This window comes from Suncus etruscus, chromosome 3 (genome assembly GCF_024139225.1).
Source record: "Suncus etruscus isolate mSunEtr1 chromosome 3, mSunEtr1.pri.cur, whole genome shotgun sequence".
Classification (NCBI taxonomy): Eukaryota; Metazoa; Chordata; class Mammalia; order Eulipotyphla; family Soricidae; genus Suncus; species Suncus etruscus.
In genome coordinates this window covers 20,476,378-20,496,359 of record NC_064850.1, presented here as the reverse complement: position 1 = coordinate 20,496,359, position 19,982 = coordinate 20,476,378, and the positions used below count along the sequence as shown (strand labels likewise).

At 50.0% G+C, this 19,982-nt stretch overlaps 3 protein-coding genes and 1 pseudogene across 3 annotated transcripts in view; 2 read left to right on the top strand and 2 right to left on the bottom strand.

The window, feature by feature from the left end:
- LOC126004088 (peroxiredoxin-1) overlaps window positions 1-19,982 on the top strand; it is a 1,184,503-nt gene that overhangs the window by 356,655 nt on the left and 807,866 nt on the right. The gene's annotated exons all lie outside the window — the stretch shown is intronic.
- Window positions 1-19,982, bottom strand: part of VASH1 (vasohibin 1) — a 967,981-nt gene that overhangs the window by 240,853 nt on the left and 707,146 nt on the right. The gene's annotated exons all lie outside the window — the stretch shown is intronic.
- ESRRB (estrogen related receptor beta) overlaps window positions 7,748-19,982 on the bottom strand; it is a 106,895-nt gene continuing 94,660 nt past the window's right edge. Inside the window, exons 6-7 of the mRNA XM_049770434.1 lie at window positions 14,859-15,128; window positions 7,748-8,513 (exon numbers count right to left, since the gene is read on the bottom strand). Of these exons, the coding sequence (XP_049626391.1) occupies window positions 8,269-8,513; window positions 14,859-15,128 (515 nt within the window). The 3' untranslated portion in view covers window positions 7,748-8,268. The remainder of the gene's footprint in view (window positions 8,514-14,858; window positions 15,129-19,982) is intronic.
- Window positions 18,471-18,589, top strand: LOC126005428 (uncharacterized; annotated as a pseudogene).

The window sequence follows — 19,982 nt, the reverse complement described above, 5'->3', positions numbered from 1 at the left end:
CAGAAGAACGGTGGTTCAAATCCTGGCATCCCATATGGTCCCTAAAGTCTGCCAAGAGCGATTTCTGAGCACCCCTGAGAGCTGTCGGGTATGACCTCCCCCCAAAAAAGCCGTACCCCAGAGCAGGAAAAGGGCAGGTTGGGGTTGGGGGTGTGTGTGAAATGAATTCACAATCAGGCCAAGTCCAAAATGAGGGTTGGGGACACCAAACTGCCTCCTGGTCTCCCCAACATCCTGGGCCCAAACTTGCTCATCCGCATCTAGCTCTACATTAAACTATGCCAAGTAGAAACAGGAGATGATGAGCAGATCTGGAGAGCAAGGTCTGGAATCAGAGACACATGCGACCAGAGGCCTGCCAGGGAGAGTGGAGGAGACTGGAGACGTCCAGAGGGTTTTCAGAAAGCAGGTGGGAGAGTGAATTGAGGAAGAGAAGCTTCTAGCCAGTGTTGCTGCTCATTTAGATCAGAACACCCAGGCGTCAGGGGAGAAAGTGGCAAGGCTAAAGAACTTTTTTGCAAGCAGGAGTTTCATCTTTGGTGCTGTCACATGCATCAAGGTGCGACAAGATACGGATCCTATCCCCTGTGCTCTGTCTACCTGGCATTTCTGCCATCTATGATTCCCTCTTTATTTCCCTGACCCCAGGTCACCAGGTCACTGGGGCTCCAGGCACCCCAGTGTGTGGACCACTGCAACTAAAGAAGTGACCCTCAGCCAGCTCCAGTACTAGAAAGCGGTGCTGGAAGGTCAGCCAAGAGAGCGACTCCAGTGAGTACATGTGCGGGCATCTTGATGGTCACAGCAAAAGTTGGTGGAGTATGTTGGCCTGATGTGAATTGCTGCGAGAGTGCAACATTACAACCAAGTGTGTGTAGCCATCACAGCAGAGGGAAGGTGGGCATAAAGACAAAGAAGCAGGAGAGAAGGAGTGTAACAGAGCTGGAGAGAGAACACAGGAGCTACCGGGCCTGCCTTATTTGTTCCCAGTAAAATGACTCCCCAAGGGCCAGAAATGACCCCTGCCCACAGTCAGGATTTAACCCTTAGCACTGCTGGATGTGACCCTACACAGCCTGTCACTGACCCTAACAATGAAAAAATATATAAAAAGAAAAAAAGAGGGCCCGGAGAGATAGCACAGCGGCGTTTGCCTTGGAAGCAGCCGATCCAGGACCTAAGGTGGTTGGTTCGAATCCCGGTGTCCCATATGGTCCCCCGTGCCTGCCAGGAGCTATTTCTGAGCAGACAGCCAGGAGTAACCACTGAGCAACGCCGGGTGTGGCCCAAAAACAAAAACAAAAAAGAAAAAGAAAAAGAAAAAAGAAACAGTTCATTGGTGTAGGAAGGTAACTGGCTGACCTTCAGGAATCTTCCTGTATGCTCCTTACACCTGAACTTAATTCCAGTTCGACTGTGACAAAAAAAGTCTGGAGTGTCTTTTCCATCCCCAGCAAGAATTCCAGAGCCTCAGTAATAGCACTGCTAACAGCTGCCCGTGGGGTCTCTGCATAGCTGGGCTGGACAGCTCAACCACCAATGGAGAGTCTGAGAAGCGAGACTGTTTCTGGGGAGAATGATGTAGGATAAAGGATTCCTACAGATTTCTCCTGTGCACCTCATGTGGAGAAGAGCCTCCTCCTTAGACTCGGAGTGTGTGTGGCTGCCAGTATAGCCCATTTCTCTGGCAGGCAGTAGAACCCCAGTCAGAGCTCTAGGTTTGACTTAGCAAAGCCCCTGCCTCATCAGGCAAGGGAAGGAAGTCATCCAAGAGCATCCACTGAGGAGCAGAAATGTGGGGGTAGTCTAGGATTATGTCACTTGGGGGGGGTCACATGGTCACTTCTGTCCTGAGCAACCAAGCACATGGGTCTGCCCCAGCAGTGCAAACAACCACACTGTCCCGTTCCTCTAATCACAGCTCATAGTAGAAGGATGCAGTGTTGGCTAACCTTTTTGAGCCCGCGTGCCAAACTGCCGCACAATGCCCGGTCCTCCCAATGGCCAGTTCGGCCCTATTGCCAGAGCTGCAAAGCAGACACCAGAACACTAGCCTTCTGCCACACCGCATATCTTAATTGGGGACCCCTTCCCGAGTGCCAGCTGCAAAGCCTTCGAGTGCCACCACTGGCACTTGTGCCATAGGTTTGCCATCGAGGAAGGGCATCTGACTGCAGGAAGCCCTGGTCCTGGGATCAAGGTCTCATAAAACAAGGACTAACCATGAGATGCTTGCTAGGACCATGCACATCAGCCCTTTGTCTGGCCTGGAACAAACTGGGATATGGGTTGGTATACCCCAAAATGCTGTTCCCCGGAGCTCTGGGTATCCCCCAGTTCTTTCCTTGTAATGTCTAGTACTTGTCCCCAGAGTTTCTTAAGTTCTGCTCATATTCACCTTTGGTGGCATTTGCCTGGCTGCCCATCCCTATACTGTAATGGCCTGGACTTTATCCACCAGTATTCTCAAGTGTATTCCTGCAAAGAGACCCCAAGCCACAATCACATCTATAAAGTCCACATGGGAATGGGCTTGAGTCTCATTCAAATTCCATAATGCTGGTGTTTCTGAGTCAAGGGAAGGTTTCAGTTCAAGTCTATTTCTTTCACCTGTCATGTAGTGATTCTAACGGTGGCTTGTTCAGTCCTCATGCTCCAAAAATCTGTTGTTTGGTTTGGTTTGGCTAACTTCTGACCATACTACTCACGTTCAGGATTAATTCCTTATTCTGCTTGGGCATCAATCACTCCTTATGGGCCTGGGTGATGCCTGGGTCGAACTATCTACCACATTCAAAACAGATGCCTTAACCTCTGCACTATCTTCCTAGCTCCAAAAATCTGTTTAAAATTTTTAATTGTTTTTGTTAGAGTGTAACACATGTCTGTGCTTAGGGCTTACTCATAGCTCTGTGGCAGGGCTCTGGGGACCATGACAGGGTGCTGGGGATCTAATCTGGGTTAGTTTTACGCAAATGTCTTATCTCCAGTTCCCCAAATATGGTTTTGTTTTGTTTGTTTTGGTTTGTTTTTTGGGTTACACCTGGTGATACTCAGGAGTTACTCCTGGCTATATGCTCAGAAATCGCTCCTGGCTTGGGGGACCATATGGGACCTCAGGGAGATCAAACCATAGTCCATCCTAGGCTAGCGTATGCAAGGCCACCACTTCAGCTCCAAAATCAGAATTGTCAGCTGTTCTGTGCATCCTCATTTACAAGGGTCCTACAACACCTTCCCAGTTACCTACTCTAAGGTCCACCTCCACCTAAGCACCTGCCTGAAGATGATCAAATGCATCACAAACAGGCTTAACTCTCCCCCTCTGCCCCTCATCTTGCCTTCTCTGTCACATTCCACCTGGTGAATGACAACCCTGTTTTTCTGGCAGTGTTATCCCCCACATCTGCTCTATCAGCAAACCTGGCTAGCTTTTTACTTTGTGTTGATGTTATTAATAAAGGCCACTGGAGGGCTGGAGTGATAGCATAGGAGTAGGGCATTTATTTTGCATGTGGATGACCCCAGTTTGATCCTTGGCATCTCATATGGTCACCAGAGCCTGCCAGGTATAATATCCAAGCACAGAGCCAAGAGTAACTATTGAGCACCATAGGGTGTGGCCTAAACAAAACAAAATAAAATAAAAATAAAGGACACATGGAGCATCTCTAGCTATGTGTGTCCCCCTGAGAATAATTGAATGTGCTTCAAAGCCATGGAATACTCAGGGGCTCTATGGTCCCAGGGATCAGACTTAGGGTCTCCTGCATGCTAAACATATGCTTGACCTCTTAAGCCATCTCCCTGCCTTAAGAGCTCCTCAATACCTTCTCTTGCAGGAGCCCAAGGCAAGCCTGCTCATATTTCTAGAACTCTTCCAGCAGGCTTTCCCTGTAACAAGCTGTAACCCATACAGCAAAGCCTCCTACTGAAATGCTTGCTCCTGTCACTCTGCCTCTTCAAGGTGGCAGTCACACTCAAAGCAGCCAGTTCCCTACTGTCTGCTCTTGCTGGCTTTACCCAGCTCACTTCTGCCACATTTTCCCAAGTTCTGGAACCTCAGAGGCACATTTTTGTTAGGGCTTTTGCGCAAGGTCCTTCCTGGGAACTTGCCAGCAGATTTCCACTTATCTTCCAAACACTTCAGGAAACCACTCACTGAAAGTTGAGCAGACTCTGAGCTCTCCACAAATGTGTATTCTGTGCTTGTTAGTTTGCCTCTTAAGACTTACAATCTACTCCTTCTTGTGTGGCACCAAGTCTGCTGGTGAGAGTGGCCCCATTCCACACTGGTAACCATGATGGACAGACACCATCAGAGTTGAGAATGAAGGTCAGGAACCTGCCAGTTTTATGAAGACATTCTCTTCTTGCCCTGCTTTCACCCAGGTAATAGCAAAAGTTGAGAGCCATCTTGTGTCATGAATAGTAGGCTGAAGGCAGGGCTGAGATTCAAAGTAGATTGTACCCTGTGGATTTCATGAGCTTCGGAATCAAACCCTGCCAGACACCTACCAAACTGGCAACCCCCCCCACGCCCACACACACACACACACACACACACACACACACACACACACACACACACACATTCAAGGCAGAGTTCAGTATACTATTAAAGGCTGGTGCATCTTTCCCTCTCAACAAAAGAAACCCTGTTATTATCCTCTACATCCTTTCAGGCCCTCTCCTTTGCCTCTTTGATCCTGTGTGTGGTTCAGTACAACAGAAGGGGTCTGACTGACACACTGCATGTGTGGTGTGCAGCCCTATAGCCATCTGTAACTATAGTTCATCTACATCAGAGATGCTATTTCTCTGGTATCAAAGAACAGAACAGGGGACCAAGGAAATAGCTCTGTGAAAAATATGCACAGTACCTCAATTCCATTCCTGCATGGTCCCTGAGCACTACCAGGGTGGCTTTGATGGTCTAAGGCACTGCAGAACCCACATAACACCATATACTCAGACTCTCACATTAGATCATGTAGCCTACTTGGACAAGTATTTCTAGATGCCCCCTCCTACACCCCCCCCCATGTCCACAAACCCATATATAGGGATCAAAAACATGTGGTCCAGGGCCAGAGTGGTAGCACAATGGCACAAGGGCATTTGCCTTGCATGCGGCTGACCCAAGACAGATGTGGGTTCAATCCCTGGCATCCCATATGGTTCCCTGAGCCAGTAGCGATATCTGAGCGCAGAGCCAGGAGTAACCCCCGAGAGCAGTCAGGAGTGGTCAAAACAAACAAACAAACAAAAACCAACAAACAAAACATGAGGTTCAGTCCTCAGCACTTCAGAGTTCCCTTATATGATGCCAGGAATAGCACTGGCCCCCCGAACCTGACTGGGTGGGACCCCCTCAACATAGCCAAGAATGGAGTGCCTGGCCCTGAAGATAAAGTTTAGAAAGCAGTTGAGATGAGCTTCCTCAGACCTGCATCCTACTTCTCAAATTGTCTTTAGCTGCCAAGCGGCTCTTCTATGATTCAGTAGCACCCGGCCTAAGCCAGCCCACCATGAGGGACAGTGACCAGAAAGACAAGGGTGGAGCCAGTCCAGCAGGCTGTTCCAAATTTATTAGATTAGATACAAGGGACCAGGACGAAAGAAGCCTAGGGTGTCTGATTTACACGGGGATTCTTTGGGAGAGCACATACAGAGGCAGAAATACGTACAGGGGCTGATGCAATGAGGGACCACCACTTTCAAAAATATATACATCTTCAGAAGCCATTCCAGCCATAGACTCATATTCTGAAAATAAAACAACTCTTTCCACATAGGGCTCTTCTTTGGTGCTGTTCCGTGCATGTGGGCCTTGTCTTTTTGTCACGTGTTTGTCATTGCCTCATCCGCCAGCCCTCGCCCTCTCATCTCCAGAGCTCCAGACTGTATAGATAGGGTACAAGTACAGAGGAAGTGCAGTCACAAGCCTGAGGGGTACGGGCGTGTCCAGTCTGGTTTGAAAAATGTTTTGCGGAGATTCAAACCGGAACAACCCTTTACCCTGCTCATGGATGGCAGGTGACACCACCAGCCTGAATGTTTCTGCTAGACTGGGGACATGGGGACCCAACAAAACCCAACCAGTACCACTCTGCCAGTGGTTGGAGTCTTACATTATTTCTTGGTCTATCTTTGTGACTTGTACCAATATAGCTGAGCAAAGGTTATTTTCCTCTTGGCAGATTTCCCAGGAAGAGCACAGCTGGGGGGCAAACAGTCCCCTTCTGTTTGCAAGGGGGAGAGTGCCATAAATACCATCAATTCCCCTTCTGTTGGGAGGTCCCCAAATGAGGGAGGCTTCCAATTAGAATGTTGGTCCCTAAGATTCCTTTCAAGTGCCCAAGAAAACTAGACTAAGAAAACCCCAGGGCCTCCTGGGGGGGGGGGCACCCAGAGTAGCTGAGATTTCAGGTCATTGCTGGGAGGGAGCAAGCACAGCCTGTACGGAAGGAAGCCAGGAAGGGGCACTCAAAATGGGGTACTGGATCCCAGGTTCTTAACCCAGTCCAAACCAGAGTTGAAGCTAGAACACTTAGTGCATAATTCCCCGAGGATCTCCCTGATGGGACAGGAAGCAAACCTAGAGGCCAAGGTCTCTGGCACAGTGTGACCATCCCTGGTCCAGCTCCTGAAGCACACACTGAGACAGGACAGCTCAGTTTAGACTTCAGTGCCTGGCAGAGGAGATAGAGATAACAGGAAACAGCTTCCAGATCTTAGTTCCAGGGATGGAATCAGTGACCTTTGCCTTCTTCCTCAAAGTTAACAGGGAGGACAGGGAGCCCAGGCACTGGCCAGGGAGATCTTTTGGAACCCTGGACAGTTGCTCTCAGATGACACCCGACCTGCAGCACTCACAACCCTCCTGCCCTGTGACCTAGTACATCCCTTCCTGGGGATCCAGGAGCTGCTTCCCAAGAGTTGTGGGGAAATCCAGTGGCCTCTTCCTGGTGGCCTGGGACAGAAAGCTGCCTACCCAGGTGATGGGGAGGGAGGTCAGGATGTGTGTGTGTGTGTGTGTGTGTGTGTGTGTGTGTGTGTGTGTGTGTGTGTGTGCACTTCAGGAAGGTCACTGAAGCTGCAGGGAGCCCACCTAGATGAGAGCCACTGGGAAGGGCCTTTTCCCTATCAGCCCTTGAAAATGGTCAAAGGTATTTAAGGACACCCACAGAAACCCAGGTCCCAGCCACCTCCATTTGCCTGGGATTGGGGTTCCCAGAGTGCAGGCCCCGGCCTTCAGCTCAGAAGCATTGGCAATGGCGGGTAGCTGCCACTGGCTACTTTCTCACTCCCAGAGCTGTGCCATGCTAGGATCCTGGGCCCCAGATAACCCTCAAGGAGATGTAGGGGATCCTTGGCCTCCAGAAGGTAGGCAGGGCACAGCATTTGGGGAACCTCTATGAGGCCTTTTGTGGGTTCCCAGTTTTCTCAGCTCCACTTCTAGGTCTTTCTGTGCTGGCAAGCTTGGCTTGGCTTGGCCATCTCCCATATTGACTCAAACCTCCTGGGTACCAACTCTGCACCTCCCCATCTGCCCAGAGATTGCTGAAAGAAGGGCCATGGGGAGCCTCTTTTCCAAGTCAGGACCTAGATGTAGGCCCTGAATTATCCTGGCTGGTGACTCCACTTTGGGGGAACTGAGGTAGGGGCCAGAGAAGCAGCGATTCCTGGGGAAGGCCCAGGACAGCAGCTGTCATGTGAATAAACTGGCCTCAAGAAAGCCAACTGGACTTTGGAAGGTGCAGGGTTTATTGAGGGGCCACCCCTCCAAATCTCCTACAAGGCAGGAAAGTCTCTAGGGGACCCCAAGCCAAGCCTACTGGGATCGTGAGCAGAACAGCGCTCACCCAGGTTGTGGGTGGAGAAGCTGGTGGGGAAGGAGGCAAGAATGGGGGGGAACAAGGAAATGTACATGCTGCATCCTGGTGGTCTGGAGGGAAAGGGGAATCCTTGGTGCTCTCCCATATTGAGGGGAGTCAGCCTGGCCCAGGCCCCGCGGCACTGCTCACGGAGAAGGATAATCATCCCAGAGAAAAAGCCATTTCGATGAGCCCAGCACCCTGCACCCCATCCCTGGTTTCCCGCCCACTGCACCCAAGAGTCTGCACACGACGGGAAGGAGGCAGGAAAGCGCCTTCTCCACATGTCATGGCCAGAGCCAGGGACTGAGGGCGAGGCTGGTGGCTGGGAGGCGTCGGCGCCGGGCAGCCGGCTGGCCGTGTGTCTATTCAGAGGGTGCTGGCTGGCTCAGACCTTGGCCTCGAGCATCTCCAGGAAGAGTTTGTGCATGGGCACCTTGCCCTGCAGTTTGACGCTGTAGAAGTGCTGCACCGCCTTGGCTGCTGTTTGCCGCAGCAGTGGCAGCGTCAGCAGCAGCTTGCCCGTCCTCCGTGGCTCCTCGTGGCGCTGGCTCAGCTCGTAGTCCTGCAGTGCCTCGTGCAGCAGGTCCTGCAGCTTCTGTACGGCCTCCAGGTCCTCGATGTACATGGAATCTGGAGCAACAAAGGTGAAACGTCAATGAGTGCTCCCACTTAGGAGAGAAATTAAGGTGCTGGAGCATCAGCCAGAGACCTTGATTGGGCTCTCTCTTTGGAGGACATTTCTGGAGAACTTCCCCCAAGGGGATGTGGGCAGCAAAAGACCCCAAAGGGTTTGATTATCAGGCCCCAGCAGGGGCCAAGCAGACCCTGGAGACAGACTTGGGGAGTGATGAAATCACTCTGTTGTCTTAAATAATTAACGATGGAGCTGGATGGCTATGGATGGTGAAGGATGGAGGCCTTTGTCCTTAGGCCTCGGCCACGTGGCTTCATCCCCCATCAGCCGGCGGGTCTGGGGTCCAGGAAAGCAACGGGTATTGAACTCACTCACAGGCAGGCATCAGGAAGCATCATCTTTATTCATGCCCTATCCACCACATGTGTGGTTTCTATCATAACCTTTCAAGCATTCAGCCATTCTTAGCTAGCCCTGCGTCTTAACTCCTTTCAGCCATTTTCCTTTGACCTCCATGCTGGTCAAAGACCAAAAGGGCAAAGACCCAAAAGCCAGAGAGCCCAGCAGGGCAGAAACCCTAATCCCCTGGCTCAAAGGCTTATCTACCTTTTCCAAGACCCCTCCCAGGAATGGGCGGGGTCTTGCAGGTAAGGTCACACATAAAAGGGCAGGTCTCAGGTATGTACACCTAAATCCAGGGTGGAGTTACATCACTCCAGTTATTTTACTTCTAGAACCATGTGCATCAGCATTCTCGATTGTAAAATGTCACCCCAGAATGGCGTTACTACAGGCCGAGGTTTAAATAGGGTATAAGGGTCAAAGAGAGAGTTTGATCCTTAGTGCTGCATATAGTTCTTCCCAAGCACCACCAAGAGTGATCCCTGAGCATAGATGGGCATGACTCCAAAACCAAAGTCCTTGTCACAAAGCACAGACCTGACTAGAGTCCAAATACCATCATCTTCCTCATTAGTCAACTTCAGACGTCATGACCATCATCAGCAATAATCATTCTCTCATCCTTCATCCAGAAAATTTCCATCTCACCATTAATGACCACCACCACCACCACCAATCATTACCATCACTACAATTCCCTCTACCAGTACAAGTATCACCACTTATACCATGGTCGCTACCTACTACTCTCAAGAGTGCCAGCAAAGAAACAGACAAAGGGCTTAGCTGTGTCCAGGTGGGCAAGAAAAGAGGACACAGGCCGAACCCATAGGGTAGAGTGAAGGAGAGGTTTGGTGGACATTTGCTAAGGTCCTGGAACGAGATTAGAACTCAGACTAAAAGGAAGTTCTCGAGAAATCTGCTGGTAGGGTAGGGAGGCACCACAGGGAAATAACCAGACTTCAAATGCTCCCCTAAAATCCTGAGTCTCCCTATCTCATATAACTACAGCGATCAGAGAACTGCCTCTTTAGACAAGGAACTGCCTTTCTAGGTGGCAAGGAATTTCCAGAAGTGACCTCCACCTCAAAAATATGCTGAGCCACCATCCCCAAATTGTAGCAGCCAATATCTGGAGGCAGAAAGGTGAGGGCACTGTGACTTTGAAGTCTAAGTGGGCATCCAAGGTTAGCTGGGGAATTTCCTGGTTGCCTTATAAGAGCAGGTCAAAGTCCAGGAGGCAGGCCTAGGGATAAAAAAACTTGCTTTGCCTGTGGTCAACCTTGGTTTGACTTCTGGCACTGCATTGGGTACCTAAGCATTGCCATGGGTCATGCCTGAGCATGGTGCCAGTAATAGGCCCCGGGTACTGACACGTGTGAATCCCTCCTCTATCTCTCCCATGATGACCTCCCAAAAAAGAGGACAATCCCTTAGGTGCTAGTTCATTTATTACCAGATTACAGCTTCCAACTTGGCTGCTGGGGAATCTGGATTCCCCACCCACCCCCATTTCCCTGCCAGGTTGAAGGATGCAGACTCCTTCTCTAGGGAGAACAGAGGTTGAATGATGCAGCCAAATCTGGAATCTCAGTGCTGTGACTTTGGCCAAATCACTCAGGCTCTCAGGTGCCGGGAGCGAGGGCTGCGTGGTATGGCACGTTATCAGCACCTACTGAACATGGCAGCTCATCGTGAGTATGAGGAAGAGACTGGGCTAAGTGCCCACCAGGACGGGTACATCACAGGTCCACAGTTCTCTGCAAGCTTTCCCTTCCTTCTGATCAAGGTGGACAGGAAACATCCATCCATCACCACTCCCAGCTGTGCTCCCAAGACCCGCTGTCCCCAGGCAGCTGGCAAGTGACTGCCCAGATTCCCCACCTCCCACCAGCTTCGGCTTCCCCACCCCACCCTCCCCAGGGAGGCCCAAATTGGCAGCTGCCTTCGACCACAAATGAAATCAAATAACACTGCAAGATTAATTTCTTCGCAATCCATCAGCAAGTCTGTATCGATGGCATTGATAAACTGTTAATTACAAAATCAATGACTATGAATTTCTCCTGCTGTCAGGGAGCCTTAGAGATGGCTGGGACTCAGGATGAAACTTGGCTTCTGGAAGCTTCCAAGAGGCTGTGCTTTGGAGACCATAGCCACAGCCTGATTCCAAGGCTCTTCACTCTTCTGCCTGAGGTCAGCTGAGCAACTGTGAGTGGTCTTGTCCTGTGTCCTCAGCATCAGCAGGGACCCCGCCAATGGGTGGGGTCTTTCCTCTCACAAATCGACTCCAGGATAGGTGACACCACTGCTGGATTTGTGTGGGTATGACTTTCCATAAACTGTATGTCTCTGTGTATGCATATGTCATTGATACAAAAACAAGGTCAAGTTTCTGACTGTAGTTTTCCTGATGCCTGACGGCATCAACCGCTCCATGCTGCAGCTTTTGTAGAGCTTATAGATAATGCTGGTTTAAGTAGTGTATGTTTTAGAGACACATTTATACTTTTTCAGAAGGACCTTATATTTTCAAAGAGGTGTATATCATGTGAATCTCCCGTTTTCCTCAGACAGAAAGATTTGAACCCCCAATTTCCCTTGCTTATGAGAAGCCCAAATTCCCTATTTCCTTAAATGTTTGTATGAGAGGCCAGGCTTATCTGTGCCAGCAACTAGGATGCAGTTGATCTGATCCTGAGAGGAACATCTGAAAAAAAACTTTCTATAAGAAGGCACAGAAATGTACCTGACTCAGGCCCGGAGAGATAGCACAGAGTTGTTTGCCTTGCAAGCAGCCGATCCAGGACCAAAGGTGGTTGGTTCGAATCCCCTGTGCCTGCCAGGAGCTATTTCTGAGCAGACAGCCAGGAGTAACCCCTGAGCAACGCTGGGTGTGACCCAAAAACCAAAAAAAAAAAAAAAATGTACTTAACTCAAGGTCATGTCAGCCATGAACCATCAAGGATGCATAAGGAACAGATATTAAATATATGCAAGTGACCATGGGCCTGTAGCATAATTTTACAACCTCTTTTTTAGATCCTGTGTTTAGCATTGCTATTTAAATAGGTCTTAGAGAAAGTTCAGTTGTTTTCAGATCCATCCAGCTATATCCTGCTTCCACTCGGATACAAGGAGCTCACAGTGGAGGAGAGGAACTTTATGATGCTCGAGTCTGTCTGTCTGCATCATGGAGCAATCAATTTTAGGCAGCAAATAAGAAATGAGCAAGAGTATTGGGCTGTAAGACTTGGGTTAAGTCTAGGAAAATAATTTGGGCTGGGCCAGAGGCACTTAGCTTGTGTGTGTGTCCATGAACCAAGATGAAGAAGACTAAAGGCAACTGAGCTTTAGAGCCATCTGAGAAGCATTCCAGCAATGGGCTGAAGGACTGGAGGGGCTGGAAGAGACAGGAGTGGCTCCCACCTCTTCCCTCCCCTCACAGACAAACTGGGGCTTTAGGGTTAGTGTGAGGAGGTTGAGGATGTGTGCTCAGGCCAGGGCAGCTTGAACCAGCTCTTTCTTCCAGGTCCTCTGGTCTTATCATGCCCCCCTCCCCACATCTGCTCATCTGAATGCCCAGTCCCTCTATTTCCACTGCATCCTCTAAGAAGGGGCACAGCAGAGCCAGTGAGGGTAGAATTGTCTAGAGGAAATGGGGCAATGCAGAAATGCCTCTGTGTTTGTCACAGCCCACAGAGCTGACAGCACAGAGTAAACCTGATGTAAATTATGAACTTGGTTACTAATAATGTACCTGAGAGGGCATATTCATCCTAACCAAGTATCACAGTATGCGATACTAGTAAGAGGTGGGCTTGCCCAGGGTGTGAGGTGGCTGGGAAGGTCAGGGCTTGTCGTCTGCTCAATGACAACAGCAATTTGCAGCTGTAAATTGGAAACCAAGAACCAAGAGGATTCTCTGTCCAAGAATACTTCCACTTTCAGAATCCTCAGGAGGAAGGCTGTGGTCCCTACAGAAGCAGATCAATGTTTTCAATGTTTTGCATGTGGGAGCCCCAGATTTGATCCCCAGCACTTCCTGCTTCCTCTAGGAAGCACCTCTAGGTGTGGGGCCCCAAGTACTTAGAAGTCCCCCCAAAAGTGTTTCATTATTAGCTTGATTTCCTCCATTAATTTTTAGAGGCCCTCTGAGAGTGAGATGAGGGGGGATTGCTGGTGAAAAGCAGCTGACAGAGATGAACAGCATAACTCAGCAGCTGGCCTTGGGACTCGCTGGGACTGACTGTTAAGGGGCCAGATGTCCTGTTTGCTGGGGACTGAGAAAAGTGACAGCGAGCAAAGTCAGGGGCTCGCCTGTTCAGACTGGCTCTTCTGGCCTGCTGCTCTCTCTTCAACAGGCTCCACTACTGCAAAGGAAAGCAATAAGAACAACACCCTGAAGAATTTAAAAAAAAAAAAAAAAAGAACAATACCCTGAACATGACTGCCGGGCCAGGACAAAGGCTAAGTGACATGCCCTCACTCAACCACCTCATTCCCACATGTGTCGAGGAGGCTGGAAATAGCCCCCTTGGACACACAGGACAGGGCTAAGGAAGTCATCCTTACCCAGATGAACACCACAAATGTCAGAGCTAGAGTTGCGTTTACCTAACCAAACTCCATCCAATGCCACCTTAAAGGAGAATTCTGTTTGTTTCCAATCAAACTCTGCCTAAGGACAGGGCAGGTCCCCTCCTTCAACAACAACTGGGAAGACCTGCCCTCCACTGGTATACACAGGTCACACCATGCTCACTCATCCACTGCCCAATGCCAGCCCCTTTCCTCAGGGTTCCACCAGGGTTTGGTGGCACTAATAAGACAAGGCCTCCCTTTCTCCTATGTCAGACTATACAGTTTTTCTTGCCATTTTTTTCTTTCTTATTGTTTTTTGGACCACACCCATGATGCTCAGGGGTTATATGTGCTCAGGAATCGCTCCAGGCTAGGGGGACCATTTGGGACTCCAGGGATTGAACTGAGGTCAGACCTGGGTCAGCGGCGTGCAAAGCAAACACCCTACCGCTGTGCTATCTTTCTAGCCTTAACTTGCCATTTTTTTTTCTGTCCTATTTGGGGCAGCTACAAGCTGGGGCCAAGTTTATGATCAGACAACCTTGGTATGAGCGTCAGCTCTGGTACTTTTATTGTCTAGGACTGGCATTTGGTTGGTTTGACTTTGAGTCCCCAAATGGAAGAACTGGAGGACCATGCGGTCTTGGGGCTCCCTCATAAAAAGCATGTGAACTAAGCTCTGGCCCTTTTCAACTACATGGCCCCAGTTTTCCCTTGCTTTACCTAGCAAAAACTCTATCTTTATGTCTGTAAAATGGACTAATATTATGGGTACTTTCCTCACTGAATTTAAAGAATTAAGTCCACAGCTCATTTATAGGATCAGCCATGTCCTAACTAGAACACAAAGCAGTTATGTAAAAGGGGTCAGCTGAGGAGATCTACATGAATATATTCTGCCAAGGCATCTTGTAGGATGCAACTATCTGTTGTTCCCACTTTGCTGTGAAGAAACTGAGGCACAGAGTAAAGCCATTTGCCCGAGGGGGAAGAGAGAAGTAGGATAGAGCATTTGCAATCTGGCCCTGGAGTCTCTGACCTCAATACCAGGGTTGGTCTGGAGGATAAGAACTTGTCATAGGACACACTAGACTGAGATACGCTTGCCCAGTGCCAGCCCGCAGCACTGTGGGCTTTATGTTGTCTGCAGGCTAGGATAAAGCTGATAAAGTTTGAGGCATGCTCAGTTAGCCCCAATCCACCCACTGCACCATCTTGGGTATATACAGCTTCCTACCAGCCCCATCCTTTCCAGTGTTCCCCACTCACAGATTCAGGGCTGGGCCCTCAAGGTCAACCAAAGACCTAATGAAGCCCCCCCCCCACATTATGCCAGCCCCCCTGTATTTCCTTACCAGAATTGGCCAGAGCCAGGGCCTTAAGCGTCACGAACTCTTCCTTCTCCACCTTCAGCTTCTTGTACCTGCGCACCAGCTGCAGGATGGCGCGGTAGAGTTCCAGCAGCCCTGCCAGGCGTGAGTGCTCCTCGTCCATGATGTAGTCCTCCGCATACACCAGCTTGTCATCGTAGGGCAGTGAGCGATACACGATGCCCAGAATGAGGATTTCCATCCAGGCACTCTGCAGCAGGCTCATCTGGTCCCCCAGCGAGAGGTTGGAGAAGCCTGTGGAGAGAAGGGGTACAGGCGGGAGACAGTAGGGTTAGGTGGGTCAGTGGGAGTAGAAGGTACCCTCCCTCCCTCCTCGCTCCCAGTCCTTGCAATAAGGCAGGAATTCATGGACAGACAGCTAATGAGAACTGTCAATATTGACCATTGTGAGCCTCATTTTGGCTGTTCGTTTCATGTTATTTTTCAATTGCAGGGAGAGGCTTTTGGAGAAATTAGATGCATGTGACATTTAAGGAGTGTATCAGAGGCCCTCCAGTCTGGGGGTTCCCAGGCCTACTTCGCTGCTCACACCAAGAGAGATTTGAGGGTTTGATTCTGGATTTTTAGTGGTGTCCTGACCAAGGGGCCCAGCCAATCCAGCCACAGAGGTACAAAGGACAGAGGACACTGTCTCAGGGATCAGGCCCCTGCCCCAGCTATGTTCTCCTACTCCATGATCTGGTTGGTCTGTGCCTATGAGTCTGGAGTTCCAGGAGCCCTCCTGCCTATGAGTCCAAGCCTGACTCCCAAGCCTTGCAGCAGACTATGAAAAGTTCCTTCTCTAAAACTGCTTCCACGTCTGAGAAATGAGTTCAGTGGCTATTCCCCTCACCCTGAGGTCTGTATGAGCTCATGGCGATAGAGCAGGAGGCCTGTGAGCTCAAAGCTAAGGGGCTGTGGTGCATTCATAGTACACACCAGGCAGGTGCAAGGTCCCTAAGTTTGAGTCCCCAATATCACACCCCAGAACTCTACTGGATGTGGCCCTGGTGACTACTGAGCACAGTTAGGATCACATGTGATGGGAGCTGAGTGACCACTAAAAGTGGCTCCTGTATGTATTTTAAAAGCCCAATACAGTTACATTATATCTGCACTTAAGTAGGCAGCATCAACTAGCATCTCGATTGACAGGAGACAGGAGGAAAAGGAAGAAGAGGAACAGCAAGGGGGTGAGACAGGCAGTGATTGGTTCCAACACCCAAAAACTCCCACCATGTTAGCAGCCAGTATGAGGGCACTGGAGACTTTCAGAGCAAGCAGCAGGTCTCTGACCCACCCAGATCACCTCAAAGGTGGGTGATGGCTCAATTCCAGCTTCTCTTCCCACACACCTATATAGGGAAGTGATGGTGCCCAGAGGAGGTCACTGCTGAGTGCTGTCAATGTAGTCCCACACACCTATATAGGGAAGTGATGGTGCCCAGAGGAGGTCACTGCTGAGTGCTGTCAATGTAGACAGGCCTGGTATGGCCTGGGATATTGTCCTTAGCTTCCAAATAAGCCCATCCAGAGACATGCAGAGAGGGAGAGTGGAAGGCACACTGGGCACATTGGTGGCGGGAAATGTACATCAGTAAAGGGATGAGTGCTGAGTATTGTATGACTGAAACTCAAACATGAATAACTATCTCACACTGATTGAATTAAAATTTAGTTTTTTGGGGGCCTGAGAGATAGCATGGAGGTAAGGCTTTTGCCTTTCATGCAATCCCGGCATCCCATATGGTCCCCTGAGCCTGCCAGGAGCGATTTCTGAGCATGGAGCCAGGAGTAACCCCTGAGCACTGCTGGGTATGACCTCCCCTCCCCCCAAAAAAAGAAGAAAAAAAGAAAATTAGGTTTTTTAGGGGCCGGAGAGATAGCATAGAGGTAGGGCATTTGCCTTTCATGCAGAAGGATGGTGGTTCGAATCCCAGCATCCCATGTGGTCCCCCAAGCCTGTCAAGAGCGATTTCTGAGGGTAGAGCTAAAAGTAACTCCTGAGCGCTGCTGTGTGACCCAAAAACCAAAAAGGAAAAGAAAGAAAGCAAAAAAAAAAAAAAGAAAAAAAAGAAAAAGAAAAGAAAAAATTCAGTTTTTTAGGGGTCAGAGCAGTGGTGCAGGTGGTAGGGCGTCAATCGCCAGGGGCGATTTCTGAATGGATAGCCAAGAATAACCCCTGAGCGCTACCGGGTGTGGCCCAGAAACCAAGGAAAAAAGTTTATAGTTTTTTAAAAATGGACCCATAGACCAGAGTGATAGCATAACAGGTCAGGTATTTACCTTACAAGCAGTTAACATGAGATGGACCTGGGTTCGATTCCTACCATCCCATATGGTCCCCTGAGCTTTCCAGGAGTGATTTTTTTGGGGGGTGGGCCCCACACCCAGTGACACTAAGGGGTTACTTCAGGCTTTGCATTCAGAAATTGCTCCTGGCCAGGGGACCTTATGGGACGCCGGAGAACGAACTCAGGTCCATCCTGGGTCAGCCGCATTTAAGGCAAAAGCCCTACTGCTGTGCTAAAGCTCCAGACCGCCAGGAGTGATTTCTGAGCACAGATCTGGAGTAACTCTCAGTGTGTGTGGCCCAAAAACCAATAAATAAATAAATAAATAAATAAATAAATAAATAAATAAAATAAAAATGGCATGGAGCGGTAAGGCTAGGACAGACCTCGGTTCGATCCCCTGGCGTCCCATGTAGTTCCCCAAGCCAGGAGCGATTTCTGAAGGCATAGCTAGGAGTAACCCCTGAGTGTCACCGGGTGTGGCCCAAAAAAACAAACAAACAAGCAAAAAAAAGAAAAATGGGCCCATCTGTCTGGGTGTTGCAGTCCATAGCACCTCAGCACTGAAAGTCTCTGTCACTCCTTATTTTCTACCCAGTACACATATGCTGGACTTCCCAGGGTTCCTCCTGCACCCCAGAGCCGCCCTCTACCCAGGCATGGCCCCTCAGGTCCAACCATCAAGGTTTCCCCCATGTCCAGACCGGAAGTCCTGCAGCACTATACCATTGACATGTATAGGTGAGGGACAAAAAAGGAAAATTCTCCTGGCCACAGCGGCCAGATTGGGGGGAGAGGCGATGGCCCAGGGTCAACAGGCCAGTATGGGAAAGAGTGTGTGTGTGGGTGTGGGTGTGTGGTGGGTAGAGCTGAAAGGAAAGAAAAGATAGATAGAAATGGACATCCAATTTCCCTTATCAGGGCTCTGAGCAGGAGAGGCCCTGGGCGACATTAATTAACAGATACCAATCAGCCAGCACGTGGGGGGCGAGCTGCATGGGGGTCTGCAGGCTGCCAGACTGGGAGGAGAGAAGGTGGCAGCGCTGAAAGAAAGAGGCAATTGAATTGAAAGGTGACAGGGAGGGTGGGTGAGGAGGCTTCTAGAAAGGAAGACAAGAGGCTAGGCCTGGCACGCAGCATGGTGGATCACTGGCAAAAGTGAAGGGCTCAACTATTCCTTCCTGCCACAAATGTTAACAGACAGCTGCTAAGTGTCAGTCCTGGGACAAGAGAACCAGCTCAGACAGGAACTGATACATCCCCCCCCAACCATACACATGCACAATCTTAAGAGGACAGAGAGGTCTACCGCCATACCACCCTGATCACGTCTGATCTTGTCTGATCTTGGAAGCTAAGCAGGGTCAGGCCTGGTTAGTACTTGGATGGGAGACCGCCTGGGAATACCGGGTGCTATAGGCCAAAAAAAAAAAAAAAGAGGACAGAGAGAGGGAATGTAATGATAGCACAGCAGCAGGGCATTTGCCTTGCATGCTGCTGATCTGGAATGGACCCAGGTTCGATTCCTGACATCCCATATGGTCCCCTGAACCTGCCAGGAGTGGTTTCTGAGCATAGAGCCAGTAGTAAACTCTGAATGCCTCCAGGTGTGGCCTCAAACTCCCCCCCCCACACACACACACCCCTCTCTCAAGTTAAAGGGAGATGGGGGGGGGGGCCGGGCGGTGGCGCAAGAGGTAAGGTGCCTGCCTTGCCTGCACTAGCCTTGGACGGACCGAGGTTCGATCCCCCGGTGTCCCATATGGTCCCCCAAGCCAGGAGCGACTTCTGAGCGCATAGCCAGGAGTAACCCCTGAGCGTTACCGGGTGTGGCCCAAAAACCAAAAAAAAAAAAAGGGAGATCGGATGCATTCAGGGTGGTATGGCTGTAGACGAATGGTGGTTCGAATCCTAGCATCCCATATGGTCACCTGTGCCTGCTAGGAGTGATTTCTGAGTGCAGAGCCAGGAGTAACCCTTGAGCGCTGCCAGGTATGACCCCCAAACAAAACAAAACAAAACAAAACAAAACAAAACAAAACAAAACAAAAAAAGAGGGGCATTCACACCAAAGAACTTCACACCACCACCAACTCCCTCAGTCCCTGGCCTGTCACCCAGAGAGAGACACAGTTCCCTGCACCATTTGAGAACAAAGTAAAGTTCGAGTTATGAGGATTTTGGCCCTAATGAGAGAGCTTTAGAGCTCTTCATGGTCCCCCTCCCACCTACATGCAGAGCACTCAGATACAGAGACGCCCTTCACAGTCCATGGCACAGGGATCAGAAATGATGCTCACCTGTCTTTATTCCCAAGATCCAAGAAAACACACCCCAGTAACATGGTCAGACCATTGTGGTCATAGAGTAAAGCATATCAGATTTACGGCCTGAGCCTCAGGCCTCATGTGAGACAGGCCAGGCATCTGAGGGCAAGGCAGGGGCAGAGCCTTAGGGAGTTTTGTGCCACTTTGTGCTGGACTTGGGGAGTGTGAGTCCTCAGTCCCTACTCCCTAGTTCTCTTTTCTTTCCAGAGCCTCTCAAAGCTGGGTATGCATCATGCTGTGAGCTTGGCTTACCTGGTCTAATGTCTACAATGATTCAACTTTCAAATATCGAAGAGGGGCCGGAGAGATAGCAGAGCCGGTAGGGCGTTTGCCTTGCAAGCAGCTGACCCAGGACCAGTGGTGGTTCGAATCCTGGCATCCCATATACTCCCCTTCCCCCGTGCCTGCCAGGAGCAATTTCTGAGCAGAGAGCCAGGAGTAACCTGAGCGCTGCAAGGTGTGGCCCTCCATAACACACAAACAAACAA